At 40.2% G+C, this 20,629-nt stretch overlaps 1 protein-coding gene across 1 annotated transcript; it reads left to right on the forward strand.

The window, feature by feature from the left end:
• The first annotated feature begins 15,720 nt into the window (after nucleotides 1–15,720).
• Nucleotides 15,721–17,499, forward strand: LOC135465513 (toll-like receptor 4). Its single transcript, XM_064742751.1, has one exon. It carries the CDS (start codon nucleotides 15,721–15,723, stop codon nucleotides 17,497–17,499), a length of 1,779 nt encoding a protein of 592 aa, XP_064598821.1.
• The last annotated feature ends 3,130 nt before the right edge of the window (nucleotides 17,500–20,629 follow it).

The raw sequence follows: 20,629 nt of genomic DNA on the forward strand, positions 1-20,629 counted from the left end.
CTAGTTTTGATGACAAATCTCAGAGCTATGATGTCAGATGCTAGAGTTGTTGTGACAAATGTCAGGATGGTTATGCCTTATATGTCAGGGCTGTGTTGACAGATGCTAGGACTGTGGTGACAAATGTCAGGGTTGTGATGCCTAATATGTCCGGGCTGTGATGGCGGATGATAGTACTGTGGTGACAAAGGGTCAGGGTAGTTATGCCTTATATGCCAAGGCTGTGTTGACAAGTGTGGTGACAAATGTCAGGGTTGTGATGCCTTATATGTCAGGGCTGTGATAGCGGATGAAAGGATTATGGTGACAAATGTCAGGGTTGTGATGCCTTACATGTCATGGCTGTGATAGCGGATGAAAGGATTATGGTGACAAATGTCAGGGTTGTGATGCCTTATGTGCCAGGGCTGTGATGACAGATGCTAGGATTGTGGTGACAAGTGTCAGAGTTGTGATGCCTAATATGTCGGGGCTGCGATGACAAGTGTGGTGACAAATGTCAGGGTTGTGATGCCTTATGTGTCAGGGCTGTGATGACAGATGCTAGGATTGTGGTGACAAATGTCAGGGTTGTGATGCCTAATATGTCGGGGCTGCGATGACAAGTGTGGTGACAAATGTCAGGGTTGTGATGCCTTATGTGTCAGGGCTGTGATGACAGATGCTAGGACTGTGGTGACAAATGTCAGGGTTGTGATGCCTTATATGTCAGAGCTGTGATAAGAGATGCTAGGATTATGGTGACAAGTGTCAGAGTTGTGATGCCTAATATGTCGGGGCTGCGATGACAAGTGTGGTGACAAATGTCAAGGTTGTGATGCCCTATATGTTAGGGGTGTGACAGCAGATGAGAGGATAGTGGTGACAAATGTCAGAGTTGTGATGCCTTATATTTATTTATTTATTTGATTGATGTTTTACGCCGTACTCAAGAATATTTCACTTATAAGACGGCGGCCAGTATTATGGTGGGTGGAAACCGGGCAGAGCCCAGGGGAAACCCACGACCATCCGCAGGTTGCTGGCAGACCGTGATGCCTTATATGTTAGGGCTGTGATGACAGATACTAGGATTGCGCTGGCAAAATTCAGGGTTGTGATGCCTTATATGTGTTGACAGATGCTAGGATTGTGGTGACAAATGTCACGGTTGTGATGCCTTATATGTTAAGGTTGTGATGGCAGATGTAAACGTTGAGATGGCATATGTTAGGGTTATGATGATAGAAATCAGGGCTGCGATGACAGTTGTCAGCTTTGTGATGACAGATGTTAGGGCTGTCCTGGCAGATGTAAAGGTTGTGATGAGACGAGTTACCTGACGTCTGTTCTGCCATCATAGCTATAAGCATCAGTATCAGACAGTAGTGGGTCCCACCCATGGCTCGTGCAGTCAGTCGACACCGGTATAGTCAAATGCCTGGGGGGAAAATGGCACGTGTTAATGTCTTTCCGCTCATCAGTACATTTTTATATCACTATGATAAAACTCGGAAATAATTCGGTCTTTTAAATGTTCAGTTTGTGGCCATGGTGTGAACACGCACGCCTACGTACGCCCGTACTGGAAATAGGGTTCTTGACAGATTAACAACTAGCCTGTAAAGTATAAACTCTCAGGTAACGGCCGGAGTTAGTAATAATGTATCGGACATCGCCCGGTATCACATAACTCAGAAATAAGACGTTAGCACAGCGGAATCGTCAAAACCAAGTGGTTATCGTTGTGGTCTAACAGAGGTCTGTTTTGTTTTACTTACTTGAGTGCTTTACGAAATAATAAAGGAATATGGAAGATACGTACTACCATCGACCGACGATGGACCGAAGCGATGGAACGATATTACGAAACTATGAAATCATGTCATTCTTTGAGCATTTACAAGAAATGGTAGAATGAAACACTAACGGAGGTAAATTAACAAGAGGTCTGTTTTAGCTGTCACGTGCTACCATGCTGTCGTCGCTACTCTGGTTTCACTCTGTATTCTGTAGTCTGTTATAAGGAATGAGAGTACGATGGTACGACAGCAACTTTAAAGGAGAAGAAAATTTAAATATCAAACAAATACCACTGAAAACAGTATGCATTTCCTCGCAGGTGCATGCTATAAAAAATTCTAGTATGTACCTCAAACTGATAAATTATAAATAAAGTCAGCGCCAAAATCCGCTGTGGGCGACTCCATTTTGCCTAAGAAATAGTCCTGAAGTCTTCTGTGTTAGGATGAGAATTGCCGTCGGAAAAAGCCGAAGTGCAGTTCGTACATTTCCGGTAGAACTCTTGTTCCCAGAAGGTAGCAGTACAGTTCGTTCTTCACTTGACGATCGAGGAAACCGGATTTCCATGTGAGGCAACACACGCCCAGTATAAATTACAGTGTGGTAAAGATGGAGGACGCAATGAACTCAACGATTTATGCTTGCTTTGCCGTTTACAGACTTCACGTGTATGGCGAGGAAAAATCGCAAAATTATGCAGCAGGCACCAAATAGAAAACAAATGTGCTCTTTTCAGTCTATAGTGTCATAGTTTAAAGTTTTCTTCTCCTTTAAACGCCATCTTTTGCTTGAATTCGTTCCTGTTCCAGGTCACAATGTCGCATGCTAACAGAGGATGACGAATGCCTCAAAATCCCCTTCACGTTGCACAAGTAAATTTTTTTGTAATATGAGCATTACATCGGATCTCATTAGACTGTAGGCTAATCACCAGAAACTGAGGGTTAGATAGGTTATGACGGGTCTAAATGTAAGTCTGTTAGCTACACAGTCATCACTGTATAGACCGATATACTACCAATGTTGTCCTGAACTCAAGGTATTTCCAACGCTAAACTCGTGCTTAGATTACTTCCTGGAATGGGCTTAGGATTACAGTGTGTGGCGTTACCTGTGAGAGAAGCTGTAGAAATGGATGTCATTAAAGATGCTGGCTCCGTTCAAGTTCCTGTTTATAACTCCTGACTCCTCACCCAAATACTGTATATACATGTATACCGCTGTGTGCACGTGCTACCCGAGCTATGTGAAGACGGGCTTACAAATGACCTCCTCGGGGGAAAAGCGTCGCCACAGCCACAGCTTTTTAAGAACTTGTATATTAAGTTTTCATGGATGACTGGCTTGTTTCGACAACAGTCACTCTAAAATAATGGTTCTTAATGGCTAGCGGCTAATGACTCCTAATAATTAATTTCTGTTTACCTGTATACTCCAGTGTAATGGGTTAAATAGCTCCACATTTGTTTGGCGTCATATTTGTTTGCACTCACCAACAACTTTATTACTTTCTGTACATTTGGTTTTTGAAAACTATTAAAATTGAAAATTCCTATAAAGTCATGTGCATTTGAGATGTTTTTTTTACGTTGATTGGTTGAATGATTAACGCTACGCCCAAGAATTTGACCTTACACGATGTGTGCTAACTTTTACGGGTTCTGGACACCGAAGTGCGTGTGATAAATCATATTGTCACCAAGGCTCTTACGGACTTAGTGCTGGAGATCTACAAATTACCTGTCTTAGGCCTTAAGTGAACCTGGATTGAATTCTACAGACAAAAACCTACACAAAAATAATACTGGGATTTCAGAACTGTGTTTCACTCCAACAAACTTTGACACTGAGAATGAATACTGATTCGGTGAAGCCCACCGCCTGTGCATTCTTTTTCTGTCTCTCCGTCCGCCGGTAGGTCGGTCGGTCTCTTTGTCTTTTAGTTTGTCGGTAAATTTGTCAGTCAGTCAGTCTGTCTGTCTGTCCGCCTGTGCATTCTGTTTCAGAGATTCTATGTGTGTGTCTGTCTGGCTGTCTATATGTGTGTGTGTCTGTCTGTCTGCGTCTGTCTGCGTCTGCCTGTCTGTCCATATGTGTGTGTCTGTCTGTAGGTCGGTCGATTGGTCAAGTTCTTGACACCCTATCTTTTTCACATGTGACCCTATCTTTTAACCTGGGTATGTTTGGCGCCAAGCAGGGGTATCTTTTAACCTGGGTATGTTTGGCACCAACCAGGGATATTTTTAACCCGGTTATGCTTGGCACCAACCAGGGATATTTTTAACCTGGGTATGTTTGGCGCCAACCAGGGATATTTTTAACCTGGGTATGTTTGGCACCAAACAGGGATATTTTTAACCTGGGTATGTTTGGCGCCAACCAGAGGTATCATTTAACCTGTGTAAGTTTGGCACCAACCAGGGATATTTTTAACCTGGATATGTTTGGCACCAACTAGGGGTATCTTTTAACGTGGGACATTCACTTCACTGGGGGTCTGAGTGCAAGACAACACGCTTATGTTTAAATTCAATGTGACAGTATGAGGTTTGGCTAATCATTTAATGACTTCTTTTTAATAAAAACACCTGTTTTCAATGACATTCGTCATATTATTTTCATTATAATTTGTAAATTTTAATTCTGTGGCGACTTTGTCCCCATCAGAACACCCAAAGCCTACAGACAGTACATATCTATATCGATCATGTAGGTATATAAAGTGGTAAGCCAAAATCACCTAACCCGCCAGTACATGTCTGAAATCAGTCAAACGGAACGCCGTTCATTATTGTATCACGGAAAAGATAACCCGTTTAAGGCGACTTTCAAGTGATAACAGCGTCTGTAATTAACTGAACGAGTTAGTTGTAGTTTTCAGGAGACTTTTTACAAACATTGCTAAGTATTAATGAAACGCTGTTTGAATTGAGAATCACTTCGTTGTGATATACAACATTCAGTCATAACGATAAACTAATACACAAGTAGTGTAACTCCGAAAAACGAAAGCTTCATTTTGACTCAACATTTCAGCATTTTATTATGCCATCATCAGGGGTGATGGTAGGAGTACACAAAATTCCCTCCTGGTGATAGCAGGAGTACACAAAGTTCACTCCTGGTGATGGCAGGAGTACACAAAGTTCGCTCCTGGTGATGGCAGGAGTACACAAAGTTCACTCCTTGCGATGGCAGGAGTACGCAAAGTTCACTCCTGGTGATGGCAGGAGTACACAAAGTTCACTCCTGGTGATGGCAGGAGTACACAAAGTTCACTCCTGGTGATGGCAGAGGTACACAAAGTTCACTCCTGGTGATGGCATAACAGAATGCTGAAATATAGAGTCAAACTGAAGCTTTTTGTGACATACATGTAAATCATACTTAAATGAACTTCTATTTTATGCAAATCCTCGAAATATCACAGAAGCTTCTGTGAAGAGCAATTTCCGGAATAAATGCCAATATCTGCCTTTCTGAGGAGATGCAATTAAATTATGTTCTATCGTATCTTCCTGGTCTCACCTGTCACACCCGTCACCGGGTGGGTATTCAGTTAGCCCTCTACAACTTACGAATCATAGGGTCAAAAACACATCTGCTTTCATTATTGCACCTTATTGTTTAAGGTAACTTTCAAGTGGATACAGTGTTTAAATAATTAAAAGACTTCTGAAGCAAAACTAGATTCCTTTCAATATAATTTATAAAATGCTGAAACAGTACAGATTTGCTTGTAGTATGACATGTATACATAAAAACTCTCTTGGAGTAAAATATAGTAGACCACACAAAGTATTTTGCTTGATTTTTCAGTCTTTCGTGTAAATACTTATTGCGTGGTATAATTGAGTGTAAGAATTTATCCTAAAGTTGCTTTATTTTATTTTCAATAGGTCGACTTTGTGGGACTTTCAGAATATGTTCAGGATTAATATTATTCGGAATATTCTACTTATTATAATCAAAATTATCCTGATTTTTCGTAGATTGTAACATAGTATACCAAAACTTACAGAAAAAAAGAGTTTTATCTAAAAACAATTCATTTACCGTTGGGATTTCATTTAGTTTTCTGATGATCATGTTCTTATTGTTGACATTAGACCCCATATAGTTGGATACTGAATGTATGTAAGAATGTTATAATATTCTGAAAATTTGCATAGAAATAAAAACTTGTTTCCAACTCCATTGCAGTCATAAATATCTTTAATAAACCCGATTCCGGCCTCATACCACTCTTTATTAAAGAGGGATTTTGACCCCAGTAAAATATCTGAATTGTTCCAAAGTAGGTCATTATAAGGATCAAACTTCTCCACAGCTTTAACTTCAGACCAAGTTGAAAGTAGTTCTTTATAAAACATAGCTGCAGACGTGTTTAACTTTAACGGTTAACATAGTTATATTGCAAAAGAAAATCCAGACCACCAAAATACCTAAAGACGTCTGCGGCAGTTAATTTCCAGGAAGATCGTGTTTTAGAGAAAAACCGCGGTAACTATGAAAACCTTAGAGCTTTGTTATGTGCATAAAAATCTCTACCTTCAATGCCACATTCATTGGGTTCTTTACAAAGGACTGATCTCTTTATCCTTTCCAAGTCGATAATTCCGAATAAACTGGAATATTTCTTTGTTTATTTGTACATTTTAGGCATAGGTAGAGATGTACGTAAGCCTGGAAAGCCCATCTCCTAAAGTAAAACTTCTGCCAAAAATGTTTCTTGATGTCCACATCTCAAACGTTTTTCTCACTTTTCTCAACGTGTGTTTCGTGAGCTGTGTTTCGCTGTACGAAACTTAATGAATGTACATGTCTAACAAGAGTTACCTTCCATACCCTTTGGTTTCTCAGTGGCTTGGGGAAATGGTCAAATGTCCCAGATGATAATACAAGACAGAGGGCCAGATTTAGATTGAGCTGAGCGTCAACATGTTTCTTTACGACAGTGTACAACGCCTATATCCACCGTTCTTTCGCAGATACTGCACATGTATTTATAGACACCATTACAATAAAGGAAAATGTATCCTCACACCAATCTTCCGGAGAGAATATTTTACAAATTTTATCGATAATATGAGGGTCCTGTTTTTTGGACACTAAGACTTCTTTACCTGAGTCCGACAATTGTCTGTACAAGAACTCAGGATTTAAGCTAAAGAAAAGTCAAAGGTCAAAGTTTCTATGTATCCAAACGTGGGAATGGTCACATGTTGTTAGGCAGTGTGGTGTAAAGACCCATGCAGATTGTGAACGGTATCCATTTTTCTGTGACACCATTTATAACTTATGTGAAGTTTTGTGCTGTATCTCCTTCCCGAATAGAAGATATTCCACGAAAAATGATGCAAACTGAAATGATTTTTAAAAATTAATGACATTCTATGAGGGTATATGGGTGTGTTTGGCACCAACGGTTGAAAGGGTAGCAATGCCACATCCTAACATTTAAAACCAGACTATGGAACAGTTACCTGCAAAATGGATCCTAGCAAGTACAGATCGTCTTTAAATGTAGGAGTTTTATTTCATTAACAACATCATTTAGGAACAGAGGGGATCTTATTATACAAAGAACGGATACAACTGGACCCGGGGAGACGTTGGAAGATTCCAAAATGTTCCATACAGTTAAAGGTTATGTACTTTATGTATCCTCACACCAGTATCCTCACTTCCAGTCGTAGAGCATTGGTTATACTTAGTTCTAGCCCGTCCATCCTATTACGCTCTTTCTGAAAAAGCGCTACGAAAACAACCGTGATGTTTTGTCATGTGACCATATCTAACACCAACATATTAGTTGAAGTCTAAAGGCTGAATGTCATATTAATGTCAAATGTTCCAGGCCTACATGTAGATAATGTCAAACGCTAAAGTAAATAACAAAGGTGTCATGTCAGAGCAAAATGAAATGTTCCATGCCAGAGCAAGGCCAAATGATCCATGCTAGAGTAAGGTCAAATGTCCTATGCCAGGGTAAGGTCAAATGTTCGAGACCAGAGCAAGAACAAATGCTCCATATGAAAAGATGAAAAGTTCCACACCATATTAAGATCAAACGTTCCACGCCAGAGTAAGATCAAATGTTTCATGTCAGAGATTCATGTCATTAAATGTTCCACGTCACAATAAAATCAAATGTTCCATGCCACAATAAGGCCAAATGTTCCATACCAGAGTAAGGTTAAATGTTCCATGCCAGAATATGTTCAAAGTTTAAAAGTTCCATATTACTAATAGGTCACATCAAAAACTCGTATTATACGTGTTTATTGTTGTACTGATGACTTTCTTATTTATAGAACAATGGTTGGAAGAAACCGATAACCCCTGAGGAAACCACTGCCCTATGTCACGTAGTTGATATGCCCGCTGACTGTATGTCGCAGCACAGCCTCAAAACGTGGTTTCGAATTCGGGACTCTTGCTCAGGGGCTTGGTGAGTCAGAGACGACCCTTTGGAGGAAAGTATAGAATACGATACAAAAACCCTATTTGCCTTCAGAAAATTGCCTAAATGCGTGTGTTTATCACTGATTTGGGTCAGGATATTTCAGCTGTGAGTAAATGTTGTCGCAACAAGTCCAATTCATGACTTCTTTTAATTTTAAATATCATTTCGGAGCCTCGTCTGACATCTAACATACCATATTGTCATTTTTCTCCATTGGGCCATAAATCGGTAGTTTACGCAGGGAAATACGTTGTCCTCTATTCATAGAACCAGAAGCCCATTACCTAGAAGTATGCCTAGGCAATGTCTTACCTAGAAGTATGCCTAGGCAATGTCTTACCTAGAAGTGTGCCGAGGCAATGTCTTACTTAGAAGAAATTCCCTATACCTAGCTTCCACGGCATATTAAACATGTTACTTCATTTGTAGAAGCTCGCGAACCCATTGACTGTTTTTGCATTTCCACGCAACTCTAAAACAATTGCTATCAAAGACATTGTCACCCTTTTACAAAACTCTCCGTTGTCGTAATTTTTTATGTCCATTTCAACACAGCCGCGTTTGGAACGTCTTTCCCGTCATGCAGCAGACGTTCGCTGCGCAGTAGAGAAAAAAAATACATTGCTGCGTAGATACTTCACATAATGTGTTAGACACCGAAGAAAAGTGTGAAGAGCCGTAGCTGTAGGGAAGTTGAATACTTCTAGATAATGGACTTCTGATAAAACTGACCTCCATGGTAGTAGAGAAAAATTCTTGCGTAGTTAGTTGTACAACAATCAAGCAGAAAAATAAAAATAAGCTGAACAAATCCGTGCGCATACAGGAAGAAATGTTGGTCTAGTTATACGTGCTAAGAACAAAAATACCTAAATTTGAAGACGACAACAACGAATATTTATTACTAAAAACGTTAAACATACATGAGTACACAACATATAGAGGATGGACTGGTTAAATGAAATGATAGTAACACAACAAATTAAAAATATATCTTTAGTTCAGATTAATGCCCATAAACAGGGGGGAGTAGGGGTGTGGGAAAATGGTCAATCACAGTCCCTGAATCAGTTACGGAAATGAATATATTTATACATAATTCCATATCAATACACTCTGTCCGGTTTCGTCCCACCATCCACGCATCAGTGAAATATTCTTGAGTACGGCTTAAAACACCAATCAAATAAGTAAATAAATATTAACACAATATATTGAAAACACATTCAAACACGTCAAATCCTTCCACTAGACTACCTTCCAAGTCAAAACATCCGTGCGTAGTTTTGACAGGGGAAACTTCTATCTTTTATCCTACCGGTATTAAGAACAAAAAATAAATGCAAAAAGCGTCAGTCGATGGTTTGCAGGAGTAGCGTGTATGGGTCAAAGACTGAAATGAAAACATTCGCCACTGGGAAGAATATTTCGTAGCCATTTTGAACTACAAACGGAAGGAGTTAAAGCAAACAGTGCAGAGAACATACAGCCACTGCTCGGAAGTCCCCCAGTCCTCCAGGAGAAATAGCTTTTTCTACTGATTTGCCTCCTACCTACAGAGATTCTGCCTGACACACCCGTTTTACCACAGTCGAGCTGATAATCACTGTTTGTCGAGTGAAAATATACTCACCAGTACAATTCGAGCTAAAACTGAACAAAATTAGAGTAAATCAATCGCTGGACGCGCACTGTCATAAGTGTTTTATGCAAATGGTGGTCATGATCTGAGGGAATGGATAATTTTGGCAAGTTTTGGTTTTAGACCATCTTTAGCTCTCAAGAAACCTTTGTTATTTGTGTCAATAAAAAATAGACTATGCCTGTGCTGTTAAGGATATGAGTTCTCATCAAAATGACTACAAAATGATAAAGGAACGCTCTCCATACAGGCCACCAGGGTCTGTTCTGTACATGCAAACAAAAGTGAAAGGCGGCAGACTCAAGAGGAGATAACTCCTATCTCCAAGGAGGAACAGATTTCATACGGGGCTGATATAGCTTTCTTCCTTACTGCGTGGTTAAGGTTTTTGTCTCGTGCAGCCACTGCTGTCAGAGTTGAATAGTCGTGCCGTGTGAATCAGACACCTACATGTATTTGAAAATATTTTAAGACAGTTGAGAAACACAAATGGGGGATGTTAATGGTGCAATTAAGCAGAAAAACAGGGATAGATTACTTTAATATGTGCAGCTGTACATCCATTGATGCGGGCCTGTCTAGATTCAGTAGCTGATTGGTTGCCTTACGTGACGCCACAGATGTTACCGTAGAAATAAATCGTGTGATCAAAAGTCAGGATCCGGTTTCACGAAGCAGCCTTAACGTTACGTTCACGTAACTACCACGGGTATCAACACTGTAGGCATTAAGCGGTTGTGGTAGTTCCGAGCTCGTAACGTTAAGAGAATTTCGTGAAACTGGGCCCTGAATCTCGGATTCATGTCTCGTTCGAAGCATGGATAGTTTCGATAGAAATGATCTGTAAGCCGAATAATGGGGGAATCGTTATGTCTAAATGTACGACAATAACGAATAACGCATAACGTCGTACTGTGATGATGTCAGTAAGCTGGTCCATACAAATATGGATATGGTCAGGGTGGTTTGCTAACCACCCTTAATAAAATGTATAAAAACCAGGCCCTGGTACAGGCCCTAGTTAACGTAATATTCCTCTTAAATCACACCCCCTGGTGTAAATCCCATCTTTCGGCAGGGTGGTGCTGCCATGCGGGGTCATCGCTATATATAAACATGCGTAAACTGAGACAGATCTGACACCGTGAGCGTATGTCCGAAATGAAAACGAAATGCACTGAAAGTGGCGTGCAACGCCATATGGACAGGCGCGTATACGTTATGACGTTACCATAACCTGGATGAAAACGTCTGAACATGGCCGGTGGAAATAGTTCTCATTTGGGTTAACAGTTTTAACAGTTCTCATCAGTGTAAACCATTCACTACTGGAAAGAGTTCTCACCTAGGTATACCGTTTTAACATTGGTCGAAACAGTTCTCACGTGAGTAAACCGTTTAAAAAACACCAGTAAAACGTGTGGTTAAAGTCCCTTTTCCGATATCAGCAGTCTTCATGACCTCTGTGCCGAAAACAAAGTTTCGGAAACCAGCAAAAACGTTACAAAACCTCAGAGAAATAAAATGTGTTACGCGCGGTATGTTAGGCTGGAGCAATCACAGTGGACTGTATACAAGGTACTAACGTTAAACTTTCTTACCGCTGCGTAGTAGTATGACGTTTAAGTGTGTTTGGAGTGGACAGTGAGGCAAGACTGGAGATGTAGGTTCATTCGTACAGAGCCATGCCAGTCTTGTAATACACAGCTATATACAACCACATCCGTAAACCATAGGTCTATGTCTCAAAGGCCGTCAATCAAACAGCGACGAGACAACATGCGTAAATAAAATGTCTGCATGTACATACTGTTATAGATCAAACACGGATGAGCGGGATACTGTGACATTTTTCGGCTGTTGCATTCTGGAATGTGGCTTTATCCTTTCACTCATAGATTGTGAATCCCGTGTGATACGTGGTGTCACTTTAATTATGTAGCATGTTATATGTATAGGGATTATAAGAAATAAGGAGTTTAATAAGAAGTGCAAGAAATAATTTGTCAGTGACTACATGTAAGTGCAAGTAACCTTATGCAAATTTAGGCGTCGCGATAGTCTTCATTTACAAATCGTATGCTACATATAATAGGTGTTCAAGGTCAATAATCGCCCTTCCAAAACCACAAGAAATCAAGACGGATTCTTTTAAATTTAAATTGTCAAGAGTGATTTATTTTCCGATGTCGGAATTTATTAAGTTGATTGTTGTTTAACGCCATAATCAAGAATATTTTCACTGATATACGATGGCCGTCAGTTTTAAGGGTGACTGAAACTGAAGTGCTAAATGATGCCGGTAAGAAGAAAGGAATGTGCTAGGGTCGTCCACATACACATAATCCAAATGGTGCGCAATATATGTAGTTTATATGTTGTCCTAAATGAAACACGCGTGTCTCAGCTGCACTTTGATGACAAAACTTCACATTTCCAGACTAAAGAGTGAGCAGCGAAACAGTGGCCAAGTTTCAAATATGTTCCTTTGTTAGGTGATCCCAGTTCCCGCTGATTTGGCTGTAGATGTAACTCAGGAGGTTTATCGTTTCCCTGGTGAAATGCGGGGGTTTGCTGGCTCGGCAGCTAATTCCAGAAAGACATTTTTGTCTACTTCAAAATTTATGTTATCGTCACATTGCTTAGTTTTCGTTACTCGCAGTTGAAGTTTGGTGCAATTGTAATTCCTAAGGCCCAACAATAAACTCTAAACTCATATTTCAAGTCTGGACTTAAGTCAGAAATGACTGTGGAAATGACCCGTATCCTTTCACGTAGCACATGTAAGCACATGTAAGCTAGTCGTGACTGCTAAGGACTATGTACGGTGATCAGTATGATGACAGGTAGATGTGGGATATGCTTCATTCTTTCAGTTTAGTTTCTTGACTACAACGCTAATGTGGAAGCAAATCTGTAAATATGACAAAATGCTCTCAGGGCAGGATAACACTATAGATATACTCTTGAAGTTTTCGACTATGAAGTGAAAATTAAAAAGTTATCTTCGGTGGCTTAATGGCTAGAACGTCAGCCTCCAAGTCGGGAAACCCGAAATCAAAGTCTGGGCATGCCTAAGGTTTTTAAAATGGTACTTGTTGCTGCCTCGCTTGGCGCTCAGCATTGAAAGATTAGAGGAAGGAAATCTGTGTGACACCAGACATGACACCTCACTCAGTCAAGTTACACTGAAGTCGAGTCAACCAATTCTGTTTCCTTGCTCTAACCCCTCAGTGCTGAGCACCAAGCGAGGCGGCAACAAGTACGATATTTTAAGTGTTTGGTATAAATGTAATTTAACTGTGTCCAAGGTAATTTAACGATATGCTGACGCCTAACACGTTGCATATTAACTCATATGGCTGCCTGTGTCCAATGTAATTTAATGATATGCTGACTTGTGTGGTTAATGTGTTCATGCTACGCTTAAAAAAACAACAGAAAACGGGAAAGCAATTGTAGGAATCGAACTCCCGCTCTGAAGTGTCAGCTTTTTTTTGTAAGGTGCCAAGCTATGCTACCTCCACAGGCCATGGATCCTAGCGAATAAAATGTAATCAATTACTATCATGCTGAATATATACTACCAATAGTCTGAGCAAATTTTGTTTTAGATTCATGAAAACATGATTGTGAGAATCAACATGATAGTTCGGAATAGTTTACAACACTCTAGGTTGATATCATACGTGTATAGTTTACAACACTCTAGGTTGATATCATACGTGTATAGTTTACATCATTCTAGCTTGATATCATACGTGTATAGTTTACAACACTCTAGGTTGATATCATACGTGTATAGTTTACAACATTCTAGATTGATATCATACGTGTATAGTTTACAACACTCTACTTTAATATCATACGTGTATATGTGCAAATAATGTTTTTCACCTAACATTTTAATATTTATGTTTGTTAGGGGAATTCCCCTCAGGAAGTAGAATCGGCTTTTAGCGACTCTTAGTCTTCTGATAAAACAAAAAGCATGAATCATAATACTCTAACTTTTCACATGAATCATAAATCTTATAAATATAAAAACAACAATTTACGTTCGAGTAATTTTTTTCTGTTTTTATCTAAGAAACAGTTCATAACTGCACCACCATGGGATTATTTCTCCTCTAATTGCATGGGGTTCTGTGGTGTGAAGATGTTACTACGGTACAGTTTTGGAATTATGGTCAACTCTCTAAGTAGTATCCAAATCCGCTAGTGCTTTGTGCTGATTAGATTATTTTCATAATAAAGGAAACCAGAGCAGCGACCACAGTGAGATAGTTGACAAAGGGCAACATGTGATTCGTGAGATTAGTTGGAGTTTTCTTCTAACTTTTCATTTAAATGCTTAAATAAATTTTTAGGAACATACACGCCCCAGCACGGTGTCCAGAGTACGTTTTATTATTCTATTACTCTTAAGTTCTATTCCCGGTAAAAATTACAGAAAATAGCGCCTATTATGTGTATGCATCAGCCCGTCAGTCTATAGATGAATCGCCAATGACCAAGAGATCGTGTGTTTTAGTCCAGCTCAAACTGCCTCAGTAGGGGCTAGATTTAAGACAGGGCCTTTGTGGGATTGGTACACCTCATCCTGTTTTTTTTTTCACCCCTAAACCTGAATAATAACGCCAAGCGCACAAAAATGCTGACTGTGCCTGTTAGCCATAATTAGATAATTAGAATAAATCAAATAAATCTCACATAATACAATGTTGTCAATTTGCTTAATCTAACTAAGATGACATAGTCAATCCCTATGCAGCGGTGATGCCTCCACCTGACAGTAATCAGCTTCATGTCTGTCTGTCTCTTTTTTTTTTTCGTGCCGAAATGTCTCTGTAGCCGAAATGTCGATTAGCTATTTGTTGTGTATACGACCGATATGTAGCGGGTCATATTGTCGTGAGTTTCCTCAAACGTAGTATAATTACTTGCATTAACTGTCCACATTTCGTGTATATGTAGAAATCCCACTCTCACTCCCCTAAATATCTCACCCACGAACATCACAACAGGCGCTTACAGATCATCGCCTTAAATATCCTTTTTCCGAAATAAAACACACGTGTAAACAAACTGTCGCAAGATCAAAACGATTTGACACCTTTGAATATCTCGTCGCCGCGTCAATAATTCGGAGATGCTTTTTAAGTCATGTTTCGTATCTTCTTACAGAAAAAAGAACTGACAAAATAAACAATGTAGTGCGGCTAAGATGACTTATACAGCATAGTTACTTTTGTTCAGAACGTTTCGCTTCTTTAAGGTTTTGTCTGAATACGCTATGTCAGAAGTAATATAGTTTCATGACATGTTTACTGCCATTTGTTAATATGCGATCTAATGAGTGTAGCCCGAAGCGATGCTGTGTCCCAGCTTTTTGTGTCTCATCTTTACAACTGGAGCCTATCCAAAATCACACGAACTCCGAGTAGCCTTCCGAAACAGATGTATGTTTGTTTTTATTGTTTGTTTTTTTTTTTGGTTTAGTTCAACCTGACAGACAACGGCTATTGCTTCAGGCAGCACACTGGCGTATAAGCACGCAAGTGTATGCAAATGGGCTGAAACCTTGTAAGATGCTAGGATAACAGTTTGATTATACTTCATCAGCGTGGCTAGGCCCATGTAGTGCTTCTGTCACTTTCTGACGCTTGGTAGGACCATGCAGAATGCCTTCAAATCATCTGGAATCTAAAAGATACCTCCAACAATAGACAAGTCATTCTGCAGGGACAAGTAAATGTAAGTCCAAAACATGCTGGAAACACACGTGATATATTTGAAGTTAACTGTAGTGGTGTTAGCCTTGATGATGCAGCTTCACCCGGCGATCTGCGAATCTGGGTATTCAGATGAGCTTCCTCTAGGGTGGGAAAATGCCTGTGTGAGGACTCTTGATCGGGTAGACTGGAATCCAGAGCCGCCCTCATTCAACTGGTCTCAGCCGCTCGTTCACATTTCGTGTCGGCTTACACAAGGTTCCCTCTCGCTGTCTGATTTCCGGGTTTGGAGTAATGCCAGCGACGGACGGCCCATCGCCCTGGACATTCTCTGTGTGAACCAAATGAACAGTTCCATTAGCTTCCCCTGGCCGTTTAAGGCACCTCATCTGGTATCGTTGGAAATTGTTAACTGCAGAACTGTGGACATATTTTCTGAATATCTCTCCGATTCTATCGACACGCCTCAAAATATCCGCATTCTTGTCATGAAGGATACTGTGAAGACTCTGTCCACGTCGAATATTCAAGATTTTGTGTCAAATGTCACGAAGATTTCTCGTGATGTCCATTGTTTATCAGTTGTTCTGGAGAAATACGTGTACACTAACGTCACCACAAATTACGTTATAGAGCCTGAGCACATGGCGATTGTGGTTGAACTGTTAAACAACTGGCAGATACAGATGCAAAGAATAACACACAGGTGTGACTTTAAATATCTTCAGCTAATGGATGAAAGCATTGGGAAAGGACTAGACGATCGGCACTTCTTTCAACTTCACGCCAAAGCCACATTCCCGGAACTCCGAGTGTACAATTTGTCCCATTTAGGGTACACGGAAGTTCCCACTGAGTTCAGACATTGGCGCCTTGATTTCCCAAAACTCGAGCGCCTAGACTTTTCATGGAACAATATCTCAAGTTTCGATTTTACTGATAACATGATATCCGGAAGAAATATATGTGATATAGATTTGAGATATAATAACATATCAGAACTTCCCGCAGAAAGCGTCCAAATCCTTGTCCATGTCAAATCAGCTGTTATGAACTTGAGGAACAACCCTCTGTCCTGTGACTGTTTTACCAACGAGCATCTGTTCAGGTTACTGAGGGACAATCCACGGCTGACAGGGGTGGGGCTGGGGAATTACGAGTACATCAGGAACATAACCTGTGCCTCCCCGGAACGTTTGGTCGGTGTGCCGTTCGGACAGCTGAAAGAAGAGGATATATTCTGCGAGGAACCTTTACCTGTAACTTTCATTGTGGTCGTTTCCTCTCTAGGCTTTCTTGTGATACTCTTGGCAGTTATTGCCTTTGTGGTTATCCGATATCGCCAGGAAATGACCATTTTACTCTACACTCGCTGTGGCATTTTGTTCCGTAAACTTGTAAGAGAGAAGAAGACATTCGATGCTTTCATCTCGTACAGCAGTTTGGACAATGGCTGGGTGATAAACACATTAGTAAAGCGATTGGAAAGCAAAGAGAAAGGTCCCGCCTTCAAGCTTTGTGTTCACCATCGGGATTTTGAGGTGGGGGCCGCCATTGCTGACAACGTCGTCAAATCTGTGGAGTCCAGTCGTCACACGGTTCTCGTGTTATCACGAAATTTCACGAAAAGCGAGTGGTGCATTTACGAGTTTCGAACGGCTATGCATCAAAGTTTGATAGAAAAGCGCCGTCACATGGTGATCATTTTGCTGGAAGATGTCCCCAAAGAGAACTTGGAATCGGACTTGAGGAAATGCTTGGAGACTTACACTTACATAACAGTCGGGGACCGTCTCTTCTGGGATAAAATCATCTATAGTTTATCGTGTGGAGCGGCTAAACTCCAAAGCAAATCCTCAAGCAAATCCTAACAGTTGAGAGAAGAAGAAACACAAGGCAGAAATGTTAGACAACTCAGTAGTACCTGATAAAATTATTGAAAAATTCAGTATAGCCCTGAGTAGAAGTGTAGAAAATTAGCTAACATCTGGTAGAAGTTTTGATACACTTAGAAAGGCAGAGAAGAAGTGTTGGCGAACGAGACGACAAAGAACAGAAGTGTGGACAGACTACATGAAATCGGGTAGAAGTTTTGAGACACTTAGAAAGACATAACAGAAGTGTTAGCGGACGCGATGACACCAGACAGAAGTGTTGAACAATGAACTCATAGTAAACAAACAAATATAGTAACAATGGGCAGAAGTGTTAACGGAATGGAGAATACCGGACAGAAGTGTTGCGAAACTTGCTAAGATCGAACAGAGATAAGATAGCACCAGAATGAAGTGTTAGAATATATGGTTACTGCACCGCACGTAAATGGGAAGGTCTGGCAGCAACCTGTGGATGGTCGTGGGTTCCCCCGGGCACCGCACAGAAGTATTGACAAAATGCACAACGCAGATTTGAAGCCTTGGCAGGCTATGGCCGTTCCCTGAAAAGCTACCGAAGGGATTTGAAGAAGGAAGTATAAATGTCTTTGAAATAACCTGTATCCATGGATGCACCAGTTTTCGGATCTTTAGTAATGATCAAAAGGAAAGAAAAATCAGAATAATCGTTATATTATTATTATTTTGAATTTTCAGAATTATAATTCTTCTGTACTACATTATATTCGGTACTAACACAAACATCCTGAGCCCTCGGGTACACGCACCACTGGGCTAAGGGAGCAATAAGGGCTGAGTGTTCCTCGTGTTTCTACTTGGCGCTCGCCAACTTGTCTCAAAAAATAAATAATAATCCAGCATGCATCTGGCACTGATATGGCCGAAGGGAAAAGGTCGGCCGAGAATATTTGAGAATATTCTCTCATAGAACCATGGTGGCTTAAATTTTAGATCGCAGGTTTATGTTTTTAAACAATAGTGAAATCTTAGGATTGTCTTTTCCACTAGCACCAGTGATATATTTTACATAACACTTTTCACATTTCGTTTTCGTACATGAAGTAGAAGAAACCTATTCCAGTGAATTTGGTACCGAATATTGACAATACTTCCTTCTGTATATCTTTAGGCTGCATAAAATAATGAAGAGAATGTTACATGCTGAACACTGGATAAGCCTGACATCTGGTGAAGGGTGAGGGGTCAATGTTTCATGCATTGCTAATGAGCTAACATTTCCTCCTGTTGGGCAATATGTTGGACAAGCATAGAAATTCCGTCACGACATATTTTTGGCATAGCCTTACATCGCTGTAAATAAGTACGGGTGCGTTGTAAAATTACCCCGCTTTGTAAAGTAGATATCTTGGGAAGAAAGCTTATACATGCAGGCCTACAATTCTTTTGCGCTGAGCTTAGCAAACCTGAGTTAAGAAATGTTTAGCGGCTTTGTTATCATTTCTTGGTGACAGACGTATATGTAAGGCATGTTTTCATTTTATGTCGTGTCTCATTTTCACATCTTCGTTAAGCTTCTGGTTTCTGGTTTGTCAACTACAGAGATGTACATGTACAAAACAAGTGTTAAGTAGGGAAGCCACGGAGCACCGTGAGGGTGCGAAGTGCAGTGACGCGTGACGGGGGGGCGCTCATCCATCATACGCTATGTTATCTGATAGGTCTCTAGTATGGCCGTATTGACTTAATCCACCATGAAGATTATCTACCCATACAGGATTGTACCAGCAGAAGAACATGAAAGCAGCCAGGTTAGCCCATTATATTATCCACTTAGCTTCTGTATTTTTTCTCTTGTACTGAAAGAAGATTGGCTGCAATAGAATCACGTGATCTTCGTCTTTCTTTGGTTTACATTGTACATTGTTACTTACTTAATTAAAACGCACATTCTTCAGTTTTTTCACATAGGCGGACACCAGATTGTGTAATTATCAATGACAGTGAAGTCAAGGTTCGCTTTAGCTAAGATTTTAATTTTGCTTTTATTTGTGGAAATAAATTGTTCAAAAATATAGCCTCCTTTCATATCGTCGTTATTAAACTTTCATCATCCGCAAACCCCACCTCTGTTCCTTTGAGTTTTCTTTCAAAACATATTTTTTAGTTTCATTTAGTGCCTTACTTTTCCTAATTGTTCTGGTAAATATTCTCACATAAACATTCTCACAAAAACATTTCACATTTAGTCAGACATAATGTGACAGAAAACTGTAGTGTAATGACGCCATCGCGGAAGTTCGCTCTGCATTCTGGGATTCGAGATGGGATAATAGCTGGCTGTGAACCAATGTGCCATGTGATCGTTGCATGAATGGCTTAACAACGTGACAAATGGCAGCTGTATCGTTTTACACTATTCACCACAGAGCACAAGATATTACAAATCTGATCAATGATCGAGGTCACAGGCTCGCATCCGGCTCTTGCTGGCTCGGCTTAAGTTTACCCCCGACCACTCCCGCTTACCTTCATGCATATTCATGACTGTCGTCATGTACGTGAAAAAATCTTGAGCATGGCGTGATACACCAGTTAAATAAACAAAATCAGGAAACAAACGTGAAAAACGAATGTCAAAAACGCTGCGCTGTGTCATCTGCAACCCATACTTCCTTGGAGAAAACGGTGTCAGTATACAGATCAGTTACAAAGAGCAAAACACTTCTCGCCTTAGAATCTTGAGAAGTCAAATGCTGTCGAGGAATGTCCTTGTCAGAGAATAATTTTGCTCGATGAACAACAATGGTATGGCATTTGGGGATCGGGTTAAAACACACACATACCCTCAAAATTCAGCCACCTCTTATTTTAACTTCAAATATCATTATGTATACAGCGCGTAGAAAATAGTCATTATATAATGACGTTCATTATTTATTTAGTGTTCATTATTACACGTTCATTATTAACAGTTTGTGTTCCCAATTTTCCACTTGTACGGCGGCAGTTTTATTCATGGGTTAGGGAAACTGCACTGTCAGGATAAAACCACCGGCCTTTGTCAAGTTATAGACCAACTTTCTCATATTTTCGTCCATCTGGTGTCTATAGTCTCTATAAACTTTACATTGTACGCTGTCCAAGG

This window comes from Liolophura sinensis, chromosome 5 (assembly GCF_032854445.1).
Source record: "Liolophura sinensis isolate JHLJ2023 chromosome 5, CUHK_Ljap_v2, whole genome shotgun sequence".
NCBI classification, from domain to species: Eukaryota; Metazoa; Mollusca; class Polyplacophora; order Chitonida; family Chitonidae; genus Liolophura; species Liolophura sinensis.